This window comes from Cynocephalus volans, chromosome 3 (genome assembly GCF_027409185.1).
Source record: "Cynocephalus volans isolate mCynVol1 chromosome 3, mCynVol1.pri, whole genome shotgun sequence".
In the NCBI taxonomy this organism is placed as follows: Eukaryota; Metazoa; Chordata; class Mammalia; order Dermoptera; family Cynocephalidae; genus Cynocephalus; species Cynocephalus volans.
Genome location: NC_084462.1, coordinates 186,089,149 through 186,106,792, shown reverse-complemented (window position 1 = coordinate 186,106,792; position 17,644 = coordinate 186,089,149). Strand labels below are relative to the sequence as shown.

The 17,644-nt window shown below is 40.5% G+C and overlaps 2 gene segments (V, D, J or C); both read left to right on the top strand.

Moving 5' to 3' along the window:
- Nucleotides 1–10,112: 10,112 nt before the first annotated feature.
- On the top strand, nucleotides 10,113–10,808 carry LOC134372858 (Ig heavy chain V region 1B43-like). The segment is given in 3 exon segments: nucleotides 10,113–10,158; nucleotides 10,243–10,665; nucleotides 10,795–10,808. Coding segments are annotated over 3 exon segments (483 nt in total).
- Nucleotides 10,809–16,395: 5,587 nt separating this feature from the next.
- Nucleotides 16,396–16,994, top strand: LOC134372857 (immunoglobulin heavy variable 3-23-like). The segment is given in 2 exon segments: nucleotides 16,396–16,480; nucleotides 16,588–16,994. Coding segments are annotated over 2 exon segments (453 nt in total).
- The last annotated feature ends 650 nt before the right edge of the window (nucleotides 16,995–17,644 follow it).

Sequence of the window (17,644 nt, the reverse complement as noted above, 5' to 3'; positions counted from 1 at the left end):
AAAACTGTTTTTGCAGAAAAGTAGATACATTATTACCTTTTTTTATTGAATAGATGCTATTGTAGCACATATATTAAATTGTGACCTATTAAAGTGAGTGTAATTTTTAATACCTGTTTTAAAATAATGCCTTTCTGACATTATATACACGCTCACTGACACTCTCTAAAAGTAACAATTAACTTTATTGCACAGGCAAATTGATAAACACAAAAAAGTGCTAATATTAAATCTAGACTGTATACTGAAAAATTTGTGATGAACAAGGACGTTGTGAATTTTGGAAGGTTTTTTCAATGTATGTGTCCTCGTGTTCCTCTTTTCTTCATAGAGTAAAACACTGACCTTAAACTTGAGCTTTCCCCATCCCAATCTGTGGTTGATGGAAAGGATTCTGAGTAACGCAGCATGATCACCTGGCCTGTGTGGTCCAGAGTGACCCCTGGGTGCCACTGTCACTTGTGCAGTCCTATAAATGGGCATATCCTGAGTGATTTTATTAACAACACACGCTTGGTATTAGTCTTAAAGAAAGAAAGAAAGAGAAAAAGGAAGAGAGAGAGAAAGAAAGAAAGAAAGAAAGAAAGAAAGAAAGAAAGAAAGAAAGAAAGAAAGAAAGAAAGAAAGAAAGAAAGAAAGAAAGAAAGAAAGAAAGAAAGAAAGAAAGAAAGAAACAACCTCCATTTAGGAGGACTGTACCTCTGGGTTTTCACACAGAAACTGAAAGTGTGAGTATCCCGCATGTCTTGAGGTATAACATGTTTCACTCTCTCTTGGGCTTCTTCTAATTTTTGTCTACACCAGCAATTCCACTCTGTGCTCTCACTGATAGAATTAACATACTGAGATTGCACATCTCCATTGGTCTCAGTCTACACCACCTTTTTGAAGCCTTTGCAGCTTTGGTCCTCCCTGGACACTTATCTTCTTGAAATAATCTCTTCAGTTGGGTATTTTCTGGCATTTTTATTGGCAACTCCATCACATCCAAATATTTTTCGACATCTTCCTGAAATTTAATGTTGGAATTTCTCAGGGAATTTTCTAACACTGTATGACACAACATTTCAGGGCAATTATAATATTAAAGTCCAACAGAATACATTAATATGTGAGAGTATAAGCACCTCCATGAGAGGAAAACAGGTTCTGCTAAATCAGTGGGTCCAGGGAATGAGGTCATTGACCTTTATATAACTATCGATATTTCTGTACCAACCTTTGCGCCTTCTCTGTTTATACCAGGCTTTCCTGAGAATACAAGATGAAGTTTGGGGATGCTCCCTCCACGACTGCCTAGCTCCTCACACTGAGTGCCTGAGATGACAGTGACAAATACAACACCATCCGTCAACATGGGACGAACACTAATCCTCTTGGTAATGAGTTGATTGCTTCATGTCACATTCACCCTGAGAGCCAGAAAGTTGTCCTCATAAGAATTTTCTCATCTAATTTTTATTGGCATTATTTACCTGTTCATTCATATTTTCCTTAATTTTTAAATGCATTTTGAAGTAACTTTAGGCTTATGCAAATATTGCAGAAATAAGACAGAGAATACCATGTGCCCTTCACCTACATTTTTATCTTTATTGTTGTTTATGGCAGTTAGTCTTATCCAGTATGAAGATTTGCCTTTCTTGTCAAAGTCCTTTTCTCATAACCTATGTCCTTGGTGCTGAATGTCTGTTTCTAATATGAGATCCCACGGGATGTTGTCTAAGACCAAGGACTCTATAGCTGTTGTTGAGGAATACGATTTGAGGCCATGGGAACACACGCATGGGCTAAAGTTCTCATCCATCATTTAGATTTTTCCAGAAGCAGAAAGAATCATAGAAAAATGGAAGGGCCAATTCAAGTCTCTGAAAATAAAACCAAATTGATGTGACTGAGGATGTTTTACGACTTCGTCTTCCAGAAGAAACTCTGAGCTCTAAATTAATTCCATCACAGGCACTTCACTGTAATCTAGTGTCCAGCATATGGTCCAAATCAATCTGCACTATAGGACGCTTTAGCCCAGTAGCTACAACACAGGGGTCTGGGAATAAGGGTGTTGAAGCAGGATTAATTCCTTCCACCACATTTGCTGTGACTAAATGCAAAGTTTTATTTATACCTTCACAATCCTTCCACTAGGGCACAGAAGTGGTTCGACGTAATTTGAGTCTATGTTTGTTGTCTTCTTAAAGGGGATACTTATGACTGTGGCTCAGCTGATAAAGAGAGTTTCTCTACCAGGAATGGTAACTGCCCCATGTCTTTCAGGCTAAGATGGCACCTATGCACCGCGACAAAGAGGAGTCAGTCTGGCCTTTGTGGCAGAGTGGACTGAGTGGACGTGTGTGGAACCAACTACGAAAAGAGAAATATAAGGACACACTGGACTGGATTTTTGTTGTTTCCTTTCGTGTCCCCCAGGCCAAGACAAATGTTAGCAGCAATTGTGTTGGATATTTCTGTATGGACAAGATCCACCTTTACCTGAAACAGCTCTCAGGTGATGCATAACTTTTTTCACTGTAGTGGGATCTTTGAGTCCCACAGGTCGATACCGCCCTGATGTGTAGATAAGTCAAACCTCTCAGGGGTATCCACCAGCAGTGGAGGTTGAAACAGGAAGATAATGCCCCACTCTTAGTGCCCAGGTCCACATGTGGCTTCTCAAGAAGTTCCAAGGGAAGGATCTCTATTACCTACTGGTCGTGACCTGCATAACATCAAGCCCGTTCATTCAACTTGATTTGCTGTTTTAAAGAATAGAAATTTATTTTAGTACATTTTAAACTTTAGTTCCCAGACTATCTTTCTTCAGTGATCGAAGGATCTAACACTGAACATGATTTTATTGAGAGCTTTTGAGCACTGATCAGCATAAATGGAAAATAATAATTTTCTCCCCTGTTTTCATAGTTTACTATTTATAGTTTTATTATTCTGGGCCTTAAATTTTTTTCATTGATATTTTTCTTAAAAATAAATTAATTATATATATTTTTATTTTTTGTATTGAAACTTAAAAAAAATATCTGAGGGTTATGGCACTGAACATCCATGTCTGTATACAGTAAATGATGCTCAGATCAGAATAAATAATATATTCAACATTATGCAGTGTAATATGTTTTGGGTCCCTTTACCACTTCTTTGTTAACCCCTCCCACCTCCCCATTTCACACTCTGGTGGCCTAAGTATGAGCTTTCCTTTTGAAAGTTCTACAAATTATTGTGATTTTTGTGTGTTTCTCTTTCTCTTTTTTTTTTTAGCTCCCACTTATGAGTCTGGACATGTGGTATTTCACTTTCTGTGCTCAGCTTATCTCATTTAAAATAATTTCCCCCAAGTTCTTCCATGTTGCTGCAAATGGCAGACTTTTCTTATTTATTTAATTGGCAAAGTAATATTATGTTGTGTACAAATAACAAATTTTACTTATCCAGGCAATCACCAATGGGCATGTAAGTTGGGTCCTAATCTTGGCTACTGTAAATAGAGCTGTGTTAAACATGGGAATGCAAGTTTCCCTTCAACATGACGATTTACATTCCTATGGTTATATACCCGGCAGTGATATTCCTTGATTATATGGTAGATCCATCTGTAGTTGTTTGAGGAACTTCCATACTGTTTTCCATAATAGCTGCACTGGTTTACAGTCCCACCAACAGTGTAGGAGGGTTTCACTTTCTCAGAATCCTGCCCAACTTCTCTTACTCTGTCTTCTGGATAATGGCCCATCTATCTGAATGAGATGATATATAAGTGTGGTTTTGGTTTGTATTTACCTGATGTTTAGTGATGTTGAGAATTATATAATGTGTCTGTTGGCCATTTGCATATCTTCTTTTGAGAAATGTCTATTAGGCTCCTTTGCCCATTTTTTAATCTGGTTCATTTTCTTTTTTCTAATGGTGATGTTTTCTGAGTTTCTTGTATATCTGGATAATAATCCCAAGCTGGATGCGTAGTTTACAAATATTTCCTCCCACTCTGTAGTTTGTCTTTTTGTTTGGTTAATTGTTTCCTTTCATGTGTAGAAGGTGTTTAGTCTGATATAACCGCATTTGTTTATTTTGTTTTCTTTTGTTGCCTGTGCTTTTAGGGTCATTTTCATTAAGTTTTTCCCCAGTCCTACTTACTGAAGTGTTTCACCTGTGTTTTATTTTCGGACTTGTAAGCTATCTGGTGTTATATTCAAGGCTTTAATCCATTTGGGGTTGATTTTCAAATATAGTGCAAGGTACAGGTCTACTTTTACTTTTTTATAGTTGGTTTTCTAGTTTTTCCAGCAACATATATTGAAGAGACAGTCTTTTCACCGATGTGTGCTCTTGGTGCCTTTGTCAAAGACCAGTTGGTTGTAAATATGTGGTTTGTTTTCTGGGTTCTCTGTTCTGTTCCATTGGTTTTAGTGTCTGTTTTTATGCCAGTTCCATACTGTTTCTCTTACTATAGTTTCGTAGTGGAATTAAAGTCAGGTAGTGTCATGCCTCCAAATTTATTATTATTTTTTTCTTTGTCTGGATTGCTTTGGCTGTGTGGTGTCTTTTGTTAGTTGATGTGACTGTTAGGATAGTTTTTACTATTTCTGTGAAGAACACCATAAACACTTTGTTTGCAAAGTATCTATTTGTCATGTACGATTCCAAAAGCATATTTTCTCTGTGTGTGTGTGCTCTTGTGTTTAGAATTTTGACAAGCTCACTTGATGTAAATGCTGTCATACTACAGGTTAGAAACCCAGAATAAAGTATCTTTTTATCAACTGAAAGAGCTGTGACATTTTTCCAATAAATTACTTCAAGACATTGAAAACATAGGAAATCAATAAATAAAAAATATTAAAATCGAAGCTGAAGAAAATCCACCAGGAAATGTCCAAAGAGTCTTTGAGGCTTGTTTCATGACCACGTTCCTCCTTTAGAGAATTCCCAGGATTGTCTTGTTCACTGGTTGCACATGGTGAAAAAAACCTAGCGGTGTCGGTGAAGTGTCAAGGCAAGCGCTGACTTAAGATTGGAAACTATTCGTCTACACCATGTACAGCTGATTAATTTAAATACTTAGCTAATATTAATTTGAAATCATCTGCAGCCATCAAGCAGCTATATTTACTTTTATGTATTTATTTTTACTTTTTATTATTAGCATACTCATTATTGAAAATCTCCATTTTTCTTCATGCCCTTGACCTGCCTTGTCGTTCGTTTCCACCCTCCCTCCCTTCCCCAATCTCTAGTGGCCTTAGGTTTGTTCCCTCCTTTTGAACGTTCAACGTATTGTTGTGGTCTTTCCTTCTTCCTTTCTTTCTTTCTTTTTCTTTCTTTCTCTCTTTCTTTCTTTCTTTCTTTCTTTCTTTCTTTCTTTCTTTCTTTCTTTCTTTCTTTCTTTCTTTCTTTCTTTCTCTCTCTCTCTCTCTTTCTTTCTTAGCATGAAGCTATGAGTGAGAATATGCAGTATTTCTCTTTCCTTTTCTGGCTTATTTCACTTAATATAATTTTCTGCAGACTCATCCATGTTGCTTCAAATGGGAGAATTTCATTCTTTTTTTTTATTACTGAGTCGTAGTCCATTGTGTATATAAACCACATTTTCCTTATCCAGTAGTTTTTCGAGAGACATTTAGGTTGACTCAATATTTTGACTATTGGAAATAGAGTTGTGATTAGCAGGGAAGTGCAGTTGTCCCTTTGACAGGATTTCCATTCCTTTGGATATAAATCCAGCAGTAGCATTGCTGGATCATATGACACTTCTATCTGTAGTTGGTGGAGAAACCTCCATACTGGCTTTACTAATTTACAGTCCTACCAACACAGTAGGAGTTTTCTGATTTCTCCACATCCTCACCAGCATTTGTTATTCACGGTCTTTTTAATAATGGCCAGTCTATCTGGGTTGACGTGATATCTCGATGTTGTTTTGATTTGCATTTTCCTGATGATTAGTGATGCTGAACATTTCTTTCATTTATCTGTTAGCCATTTCAATATCTTCCCTTGAAAAATGTCTACTCATCTCCATTGCACATATTTCAATTTGATTATTATTACTATTATTATTTTTTACTCTATAGGTGTTTGAGAACATTATGTATTCTGCATATAATACCCTTGTCAGATGTCTAGGCAAAGACTTTGTGAATAATATCCAAAAAGCACAAGCAACAGACAAAAAAACATACAAATGGGATTATATCATTTACAAAAGCTTCTGCACATCCAAAGAAACAATCAACACAGAAGAAAGATAAACTATGGAAGGCAAGCAGTTTTCTCGAAAGCACAGATTATCTGTGAGGACAGAGCAGCTGCTGACCCCAGGACATCTCTGACAACTCACACACCTTATGTCAGAGGACATGCAGACAGCGCCACCAGCTGCAGAGCACTGAGGGGGACAAGCCTGTGGGAGGCTGGGGTCAGACAACACTCGGGGAATGGGCTGAGTAGTGAGGTCCAAACAATCAACCCTCTTGGCTGCAATGATCAGAGGACACAAATACAGCCAAATATCAGAGTCCCAAATTTTGGGAACAGACCTGAAGCAGGATGGAGATAGACATATTCCTCTGAAACCACTTTTAGTGGAAAATTACTAAATCACATTAGCAAACGAGATGAGTTTTCTAGTTTGGGACCTGGACACAGGGCAGCAGAGTGTGTTTCTATATTACAACTGAGCATGATTATTAGTGGAAACATTTTTGTATAATTAGTTTTGGCTTTCCTTTTCATACAGACACAGTCTCAAAAATTATCATGCAGATCAGATGTGAACGTCAAAGGGCTGATGACATATTATGCAATTAGCAAATCAACCAGTGTCACGCTCACATTTGTATTTAAAGGGGAAATTGAAAGTGATTCAGAGTATTATAGTTAACATTTACTAATTTCCTCAAGACCCTGTTACATTTGAAGTTGGACTGGATTATCCTGTGTTAGAAAGTCTGATAGGAAGACTGTGAACAAAGTATGACATGGTGATTGGTTTCAAATAGCAAAGATGTTGCAATTTAGAGCATTATCTTCAGGCATAATTGAACTTCAGTAAAGCCTTTGTCATAACATCTAATTTTTTATGTCAGCATTGCTCTGGCAGGTATTTTTACTGTTGAGTTCTGCTCACGCACTACCAACCATCTTGTCTTCATGTATTTACACAATCACACAGCAAATATTGCAAAAAGCCTGCACTTTTTTGTAATGAAAGCTCCCGTTGTGCCTTTTCTTTCACCTTTCAGTCTATTGAAACTTCATCCAATTACAGGCACATTTTGAGGTGCTGTGGTGGGTCACGGTTTGACCTCTAAGGTTATTCTGGATTCATACTCCCCCTTTCTTCTCTGCCTGATAGGTCTGTTCTTAAATCTCTCCTCTTTATTCATCTTCATAGATTCCTTAATCTCTCTATTTCTTCTATATAGATCATTCCATATTTATAGAGAGATTATGTCCTCAGTTCATCTCTCTGCTGGTCTCTAATGACGTAAGTGTTTGGCGATTTATTATAATTATTATTATTATTATTATTTAGAAAAAATATTTTTGCTTTGGGATTCACTAAAATACCTATGATATTAATTATTATTAATGACATAATTGTTTTTTAATATTTTCTAATTTATTGAAAGGACATTTAAAATTTTCTCAGCTACTACTTTCCCCACTTTTCTGACATCCCATCTAAGACCATTTTTATCATGAAGATATTCTTTCTTTTCAGTGGTGCGAGACTCTTTCTTAATGAATTTTCAATACTATAATTACCTTAAAATATTTTTTTACACTACGTCTATCCATAAAACACAACACTCATTCCAAGTTGGAAACCACCATGTGTGTGAGGCCTGCAGGACAATTATGATTCAAAGAAACAGGCTGTGATGCACTGACTCTCAAACACACAGGGCCATCCCGTCACTTTGTATTATGGGAGATTCTTCCTACACACTGTGACTTATTCCGGAACAGGACTGTGAAGTTTCATATTTTTTTTTCTATTATAAGGAGGTGATCAGCATCAATCAAGTGGAGAGTACAAGGTAGATTTTCAAAAAAGACCAATGCTGTGTGTGTGTGTGTGTGTGTGTGTGTGTGTGTGTGTGTGTAGAGAGAGAGAGAGAGAGAGATAGAGAGAGACAGAGACAGAGACAGAGACAGAGAGACAGAGGGGACACAGGCTCAGTGTGTCAGGCTCCAGTCCACACACACACCTGCCGTTCCATTTATCCTGAAATAGCAGATAACACACACTATTTATCTTTTGATGTAAGTCAGGGCTATATGGCTAATTATGCAAAAGGAAATGTAAACAGGTATCACATACACCCTCACAGCCTGGCTAATTAACTTAGCTTTCTCCAGGAGGAAAGTTGCAGTTATGCAGGATGAACAAGGTCTAGAGATCTGCTCTACAACACTGCATTCGTGTTTCACAACCTGTGTCAAGCACTTGAATTGTGTTACTAGGGAGACCTCATGTTTAGAGTCCTCACAGCACTTAAAAAACATTCCACCTGAAATTCACCATTCCCTCACCTTCTGTTTTCTGTTAAATGTCTGTCCACAAGTTGCAGATTCTGGCTCTAAAATCAGTGGAGTCTGGGTTCCTGAGTGACGTTATGAATCAGTCACCTCTTCTCACTGCACCTTCCCTCCTGAGCACGTTAGAACAGAAACGAGCAAGATGCAGGTCTTTGTCCTTGTCCCTTACTCCACTGAGAGGCTGCGCTGCTTCTCCATGAGGCGGAGATTCCTGACAAGTTCTCCTGGACACACAGAGCTGGGCGACTAGGACGCTGGAGAGTCAGCTGAAGGTTTGAAAAAAACTGAAACATAGATGCACATGCACAGAGTTATTTCAAATCTCCTCTCTGATAATTCCAGAATCTGTGTCATATCTTATTCTGGTTATAATACTTATGTTATCATTTGAGAGTGTTGGTTTTGCATCAAATTTTACCAGGTCTTTTAACATTTTGATAAAACTCCAACACAATGTAGGAGTCAACAGGACCTGAAGAATCATCCCCAAATTGCCCACCAGCAGCTCCTGTCTTGTCATTCATTCAGGACTCTTGAAAGTCTGTCCCTCCTTGACATGCAGCTGTCTTTGGGGCTGAAATGGAGGTGACAGGGACAGACAAATCACAACATCCAGCCCGGCTCCTGGCCGCTCTCTCTGTGGTGGGCAGTCATCCAGAGAGTGATGCCACAGACATGGACTGGCTCTCATGCCAACAGACAGGTGGACATCAAGGGAGAATGAGCTTTTGAAAGTTTAGTAATAGGGATGTTATTACTGCTTTCATGTTAACCATTGTAATCGATTTTATTTTTTGATATCTGATAAGACTGGTGATTAAAAAAAGGAATAAAGTCTATAAAATGTGGGTGAGAAGTGAATTGAAGTTGAAACTTTGTACACTTTAGATGGACAGGAATGACCATGGAATGGAGGCATTTAGGATTTTTATCTTTCCCAGATATTGAGAATCAGTGTCCTCAGTAATGCACTGGGCACCATTTTCTGCAGAGTCTCTGTGGGTTCTGATGTGCTGTGTCTTGTATGGCAGGATGGAAAACACAAGGCAGGCCTGGAACTCATGGAACAACAATATACCAAGTAACAATGTCTCAGGTGTGATGAGAACCTCAGCACAGGAGAGGGTCCAGGAAATGAAACAGGGTTTGTGTTGGGATCTGAACTGTAGAAGCAAGACCCAGAGCCTGAGTTTATGTGGGAGAGTTGGGCTGGGTCCAGGTCAGCACAGAACACAGGGGTTGAAGGAAGGTAGATCTGGGCCCAGAAAGCTGGGGCCATATTTTGGCATGTTTGAAGCTCACCAAGTTCCCTCCCATATTATAAATACATGTCAGATGATTTCAAGAAAGAAAAAAAAACAACTTATGGGCATTTCAAAGAATACAATAGTTACCACCTCAATTCCTCAGCACTTATAAGGACAGAGCTCTCCCACATGCAAATTTTCCTTCAAGCTCCAGGGTAAATGTAGACTTCTGCGTGGTGGAAGCTCACAGGTCTGTCCTCAGACAGGGCTCAGGTCTCTGGCGAAGGCAGAGTTGAGATCTCACAGAAGATGAGATTGTGGGGTCTTCTCCTTTACCTGGTGACAGCTCCGCAAGGTGAGTGTCTCAGATGTCACACATGGGTTCTGGGAAGTTTGTGACTGAAAGTGACTGACAGGTTCTGATTCTCCTTGTCTCCAGGTGTCCTGTCCGAGGTGCAGCTGCAGGAGTCGGGCCCAGGACTGGTGAAGCCCTCGCAGACCCTCTCCCTCACCTGCACAGTCTCTGGTGACTCAATCACCAGTGATTATGGTTGGAGCTGGATCCGCCAGCTCTCAGAGAAGGGGCTGGAGTGGATGGGAGTAATTGATTATAGTGGTGGTACAGCTTATAACCCATCGCTCAAGAGCCGCACCTCCATCACCAGAGACACGTCCAAGAACCAGTTCTCACTGCAGCTGAGCTCTGTGACCCACGAGGACACAGGCGTGTATTACTGTGCCAGAGACACAGTGACAGGAAGTCAGCGTGAGCCAAGACACAAACCTCCCTGCAGGATACAGGAGGGGTCTGGGCTGCAGGGGGCGCTCAAGGCCCACCCAGCTCCTGTGTCCCATGGAGCAGGTGCAGAGAGGGGATGGGGTTTCCTCTTGGGATCTGAGGTTTCCTCTGCTCTGCTGACTCCTAGATGTCCCTCAGGGTCATGTCCTGCTTTATTCTTTGCGACTCTAATTTCTCACATTCTCACTGCAGGCAACACGGAGTGAAGTAACTTTCCTCATGTGCAGATAAGAAGGTTCTTTTCACTGGGGACTTTTCTTTCTCAGGTTTTTCAATGACCTGTTTTTTTCCTGACACACAAATCATTATGATCTAGTATTATTTTCCAGAAACTTTAGATTAGTCCTGAGGACCCGGTCCCTAAATCAGCATTTATCCGTATACAAAGTGCAGCTACAGCCACGTGGTTATTATCATCCTACTGGACCCCTGCCCACGGTGTCTCTATCCTCAGTGAGGCAGTTTAGCCTCTGGGTCCTCATCTACCCTGTGGACATTGATGTTCAGGGTTTGTCCCACTCTCTGTCGATTCCTCAGTGTCCTGGACGGAGAAGCAGATGCCTGAGGGCCACACACAGCTCTTATATTTCCATGTGGAGGATTCTGCGTTACAAGCAGAGAGATATAAACCCAGCAGAGCCCTGCTGGGCTGAATTTTGGGGTTGGTCTCTCAAAGACAAGACATGATAAGATGACAAGACGAGCAACGGACTCTATAAAATGTCCCCTGACTTCCTTGTTTTTGTCTCCTCTGTGGACTACATTTTCATGGACACTTCTTAAATCGTGTCTAAGGTGCATGTTATGTTTTACTTTCTCTCTGTCATGATACAGGAGCCCTGTGGATGTGGGTAAGGTGTGGGGTAGGGAAGCAGTTCACAGTCCTAGGATGAGTTCTGTCCTGTAGTGAGCTGTGTCCTGGGTGGGACCTTCCCAAGTGCTTCTCCCTTTACCCTCCTTTAGGGGACACTGCAAGTCTCTTGCGGGAGGGGGAGGGGAGTTATTTTTTCTCTTCTCTCAGGTCAATGATGCTCTGATGAATCTGCAATCCATTAGGATCAGCTAAACTCGCTTCTCCTAAGGTCAAGGCGTCTTATAGAGAAGGTCATGCTCTGGGGTATTTCAGAACGGCTCCTTCTTCCCTTTCTCTGCTGTGAACATCAGGATTCTTCTCTGATATTTTCTACGAGGACACGGTTGGGCCCCTGAGGTAGAGTTTAAAGTGTTGGGGATCCCTGAGACCATTGCACTGGGCTGCACCCAACTCTCAGACTTCCCAGCTCTGAGTCTTCAGCAATTCTTCAGCTGCAGCTCTGGTTTTTCTCCCCCAGTCCTGGGTCCCACGGGGGTTTCTGCTCATGAGTTTCTAATCGGACAGGTTATGACCCTGTGTGTCTTCCTGGCTGCATCCTCAGTTTTGGGGACAGCAGTTCACGCTGTGGCTTCACTTCTTTTACAGATATAAGAATTGTCACCAATTTTCATTTTGTTCCATGTTTTTCTTGTTGTCCGGATGAGAGTGATGACACCCAAGCTTCTTACGTGTGAGACCTGAACCCAGAACTCCTCGTGTCACACCTGGAGGAAAGGGCTGTGTTGGCGTTTCCTTCTGGTTGCTGTTTGTTTACTTCCACTTGTCACATTGAAGATGTTGAATAGAAGCTGTGCTGGCCGCTGTCCTCAGCTCATTCGGGATTTCTGAGGGATGCCTTGATCCTTTACCACTGTGTGGTCTGAGAGAGGCTCTATCTCCTTCACTTTTTATTAATATCATCTTATGTGACAAATCATAATTGTATTCATTTATGGGGAACACAATGCTGTTTTGATCAATACATGATGTGGAATAACTGGATCTGTTGGGAAAATATAGGAAAATGGTCAGGGCCTGCCGGAGTCCAGCTCCAGCTGGTTCTTGGAGCCTGAGAAGGACGTGTGGAGTTGGTGAAAGTAAAACAAAGAAGAAAAAGACAACGAACAGTGACGTCTAGTGCATTAGCGACGACACACAAAAGCCGCTGTCCTTTATTTATATCACATCAGTCCTCCGATTACACAAAGCAAACATTTTTCATTAGTTTAATATTAAACTGTGAACATAAAACTGATCCGAACAATACTGAAATCATTTTCTTTCGATCATAGCGAATCATAAGATTTTAAGGAACTACATGTCATTATTTATAAATCATAATCTTTGGGAAAGTACATATTATTCTTCAAATTGAAAAAGGTAATGAATCATCTCAACCGATTGTTCTCAATCAGTCACAGGTCACAATCTCCCGATAAAGTCCCTGTCATTCTTTAAAGGGAAACAAACTTAACCAGCAACAAGAGCTTCTAACCGAGGTCAGTGCAGTGGCCAGAGGCCTCACGGTTGGCAGCACCAGCAGTTTTTACGTAGAACATTCAACCCTTACAACATATGATTTTTATATATCCATCACCTATTTTGATTTTAAATTTTTATCTTAATCAACTAAAAGCAACAATTATTTAAAAAGCACATCTTTTTTATAATATGATCTAACTATTTGTATAAAACAATTTTTTATTTAAAAATTTTTGAATAACTTAAAAGCCCAGATCTAACAGATATTTTCATAAACAAAACTTTAATTTTTTTGCTCATATTTAGTCTTATCATACCATACATCTGTCCTCTGTATATGGCCCTGTGTAAGAACCAGGGGGTCTGTCAGCTCGGTCTTGCCGAGCATTTGATGTAAATGTGCGTGTGTGCCCGGGTGTCCTGGGTTATGGACTTAAGTAGAAAAGATGAGTGGCTGTGACCCATGGTGCCCCCACAACCCTTGGAAGCCCAGGGGGCCATGGGGCAGCCTCTAATGCAGCTGGAGGGTGTTGCTGCAAGCTGTTGCTGTCATTGCCCCCAGGACACTCCACAAGGTGTTGCCACCACCACCACTGCCCTGACAATACAAATGGAAACATAGTAGAACTAAACTAATGAGACATTTTGGCTTCAGTTACAATTTGCCTTTCTCAAGAACTGGAATAGTTGTGCAGATTTACAAGGTCAAGCTGGTCAATATATCCATCACATCAACTTATTATTTATGTGGGAAGACATTTGAAATTTACTCTCCTTGCTATTTTGAAATATATTATTACTGACTATAGAAACTATTGTTACTGACTATAGACACTCAGGCCAGTGGAACAGAATTGAGAATACAGAAATCACCCCTCAGTCTGACAGCCATTTGAGATTGGACAAAGGCAACAAAAATCTACACTGGGGACAAGACTTCCTCTTCAACAAGTGATGTAGGGAAAACTGGATGTCCATATGCAGAACAATGAAACTAGGTATGTACCTCACACCATATACTAAAATCAACTCAAAGTAAATTAAAGACAAGTATAAGACCTGAAACTGAAAAATTACTAAGGCAAAATATACGTGAAACAATTCAGGAACTAGGTTTGTGCACAGACTCTATGGACATGAGCCTGAAAGAACAAACAATAAATGAGAAAATAAATGAATGGGACTATATCAAAATACCACGCAGTTTCTCATGCCCTCATATATTTAAATTACTGACATCCCAATATGTTTGCTGTTTATTTCACAAAACTGTGTTTCATGGGGGTTATAAACTATATACAATTGTATAACTGTATTAATATATGAAAATTGTGGATAGATTTTTTACAACTTATTGAAATATATTTTACTTATGATAATATCTACCTATAAAAGTGTACAGTTTAGAAGACTTCAGTATATGTTACTCACAAAATAATTAACAGTATTTGTGCAACCACCAACAGAATTTAATTTTAGATTCTTTGAATATCCCAAAATGAACACGTCTCTTCAGGGTCACTTTCCAGTCCTCCCTTCCCCCTGCTTATGCCGGTCCAGGTGACCACTAACCTAATTTCTGTCTACATGGATGCCTATCCAAGGTAACTTTTATAAGTGGAATTAATCACATGCAGTGTTCAGTATTCGGGTTCTTTTATGTTATAAGTTTCTGTTTTGTGCCATGTTGTATGAATATGATAAAAGTGAGTAATAATAAGAGATATTGATGAAGATTTGGAGCAATTGGTTTGTTCATAAAATGCTGGTGAGAACATAAAATTGTATATCCACTTTGAAGAACTGTTCAGCAGTTTCTCAAAATGTAAAGCGTAAATATTGGCTTTGCTGCCTCCCGTGCACATTGATAACTTGTTGTGTGGAGGAGCTGGAGGAGGTGCTGGAGCACTAGGCAGGGGGCTGCTCCTCTCCCCCTTGAGCACCACCCCAGGAGGCCAGAGCTTAGTGATTCTCCCCAACCCTGGAGTAGCCAGAAAGAAGTTAGGATCCCTGCAGATATGTGCATCCCGGCAGATTCACACTCTGATGCTTTAGCACACTGGACATTTGGAAATTCATGAAATGTTTCTAGTTTCATCTTTATTCTAGTGTGTTTGCCATCTAGTGATCTCTGACCCAGGTGAGCTAAGGTTTGGTCCTGTTTTCCCTGAAAACTACTCTCTCCAGATTTCAGGTTTGCTGTTTTTCTTGTTAACTTTGCTCTTTGATTTGTTTAAGAAAATATGCTAATCTGCCACTTATCCAATGCACTTGCTATTATTGTTGTGTTTGTTGAAAGAATAAGAAAAAGCAGTTTTACTCAGTCTCTACATTTGTAATCTAAGAGCAGCTTACTTTATAATATCCAAAATCTGAGCATGATACAAATTCCCCTCAACAGGTAAACTGAGAAAAGGAAGCATTTTCACACATTGGATTACTATTCCGTAGTAAAAGCCATGAGTGTCTGATTCACACAAGAAAAAGATTGCATCTCGAATCAAGATCTCGAGGAAGTATAACAAGGAATTAAATGCAGCGACTGCATATTCCATTGACTTAAATTCTAGATGAGAAAAAAATACTGTGAAGTAACATAAAGAAGTTCACGAGTTGCCTGGACATAGGGTGAGAGGAAGTAAGCAGTGGGACGAAGAAATCAGAAAAACAACAGGAAATGCTTCGGGATTAAATACTTGTACACTATTTCCATTGTGGTGGTGACTGTGCAGGTGCACATGTATGTCAGCATTCATCAAGTGCACACTTTAAAAATGTGCAGTGTGTTCTGTCTATTATAGCTCCTTATGATGGTTACAAATAAAACCAGGTGTCAATACAGAAAGAGAGATAGAGAAATACTGAAACATATAATTTCAGAGATCCTTTAAATTGCATCTGCATAAACTCTGGTTCTCTAAGTATGATGCGAATAAAAGACAGAACACAGGAAAATCACAAAGTGTTATTACAGGAAGGAGAAACTAACTAGGCAAATGTCACTAGGAAGGCCCAGCTCTGTCCTGGGGTTGGATCCGTGGTGTGGAGCACAGACCCAGACACTGAGGCTCCCTCTGACCGTACATGAACTCCTGGATACAGTGTATAATTTTTTGAAGGTTTTGTTTATAACTGTACGTCTATATAAAGAATTACCATTCATAAGTGACTCAAATACTTTGTTTCTGTGCAAAAATAACGTAAGTTGGATTATAGGTGTGTGTAAAAGATACAGTCATATAATAAAAAAACATTGTCTCAAATATAGTTATTGCCACCAAACTCCCCTGGAGCCCTCACATCTGCTCTGGACTCTGCCCTCTTCATAGGCTCCCACCACAGAGCCTGCTATGTAGCAGGAGGACATGCAAATAGGGCCTCCCCCTGCTGATGTAAAGCAGCCCAGCCCTGACCCTGCAGCTCTGGGAGACGAGCCCCAGCCCCAGATCCCCAGGTGCTCCAACTCGGTGATCAGGACTGAACACCGACGAGTCACCATGGAGTTTGGACTGAGCTGCGTTTTCCTTCTTGCTGTATTAAAAGGTCATATTAAGGCGAAATACAGACATTGAGAATGTGTGTGGTTATGGGTGGGAGAAATAGTGGATTCGTGTGAGAGTTTTTTGACCAGGGTGTCTCTGTGTTTGCAGGTGTCCAGTGTGAGGTGCAGCTGGTGGAGTCCGGGGGAGGCTTGGTGAAGCCTGGGGGGTCTCTGAGACTCACCTGTGTCGCCTCTGGATTCACCTTTAGACACTACAGCATGCACTGGGTCCGCCAGGCTCCAGGGAAGGGGCTGGAGTGGGTCTCAGCCATTAGCGGGAGTGGTGGTAGCACATACTACGCAGACTCCGTGAAGGGCCGATTCACCATCTCCAGGGAAAACGCCAAGAACACACTGTATCTGCAAACTGAAAATGCGAGAACTGAGGACACGGCCACGTATTACTGTGCGAGAGACACAGTGAGGGGACGTCAGTGGGAGCCCAGACAAGAACCTCCCTACAGGGACACACGGGACCACCAGGGGGCGCTCAGGACCCACCAAGTTCAAGGCTGATTCCCTTGGGCAGGTGCAGAGGGGCCTGTGCTTCCTGTTGGGTTCAACGGAATCATCCACTCTCCAAGTTCTCAGCTGTCCCCTGAGACGTTTTATGTCTTGTTACTTGTGTCTTTAATTCCTCACACCCTCACGGGGTAATGAAGGTGCATCTGATGTGGTCATTTTGCAGATGAGATGTGGCAATGCACATGCTGCCAGCACGAATCTGCACTTCACGTCTTGGGCACTATCAGCTCTGTATCTCATGAATATTCATAACCAATAATATATAAACATATATATACATTAACTATTTAAAAAAAAAAGATTCACTAGGGTCATTTCCTTCCTGAATTCCTGTAACTCTTGTTTCATTCTCTAGAAACAGATCATCCTGAAGATTCTCCTCATTTCTTTTGTGGAGCTAATTTCACTCATAGAAAAACAGCTGCATAGTCCAGTCGCTCTGTGTCCCAAGCTCACACTCTTTGGCCTCAGAGAAGAAGCTTTTGTCCCTTCATGGACACCTTCACTGAGACAGACTACCTCTTCCCCTCAGGGTCTCGAATAGATTTGATCTTCAAACATCCAACCCCACATTGTCTCCTAATGTGCATCGTATGTGTCATTCTATCCATGGACACCCTCAATAGGTCACCTGAAGTGGG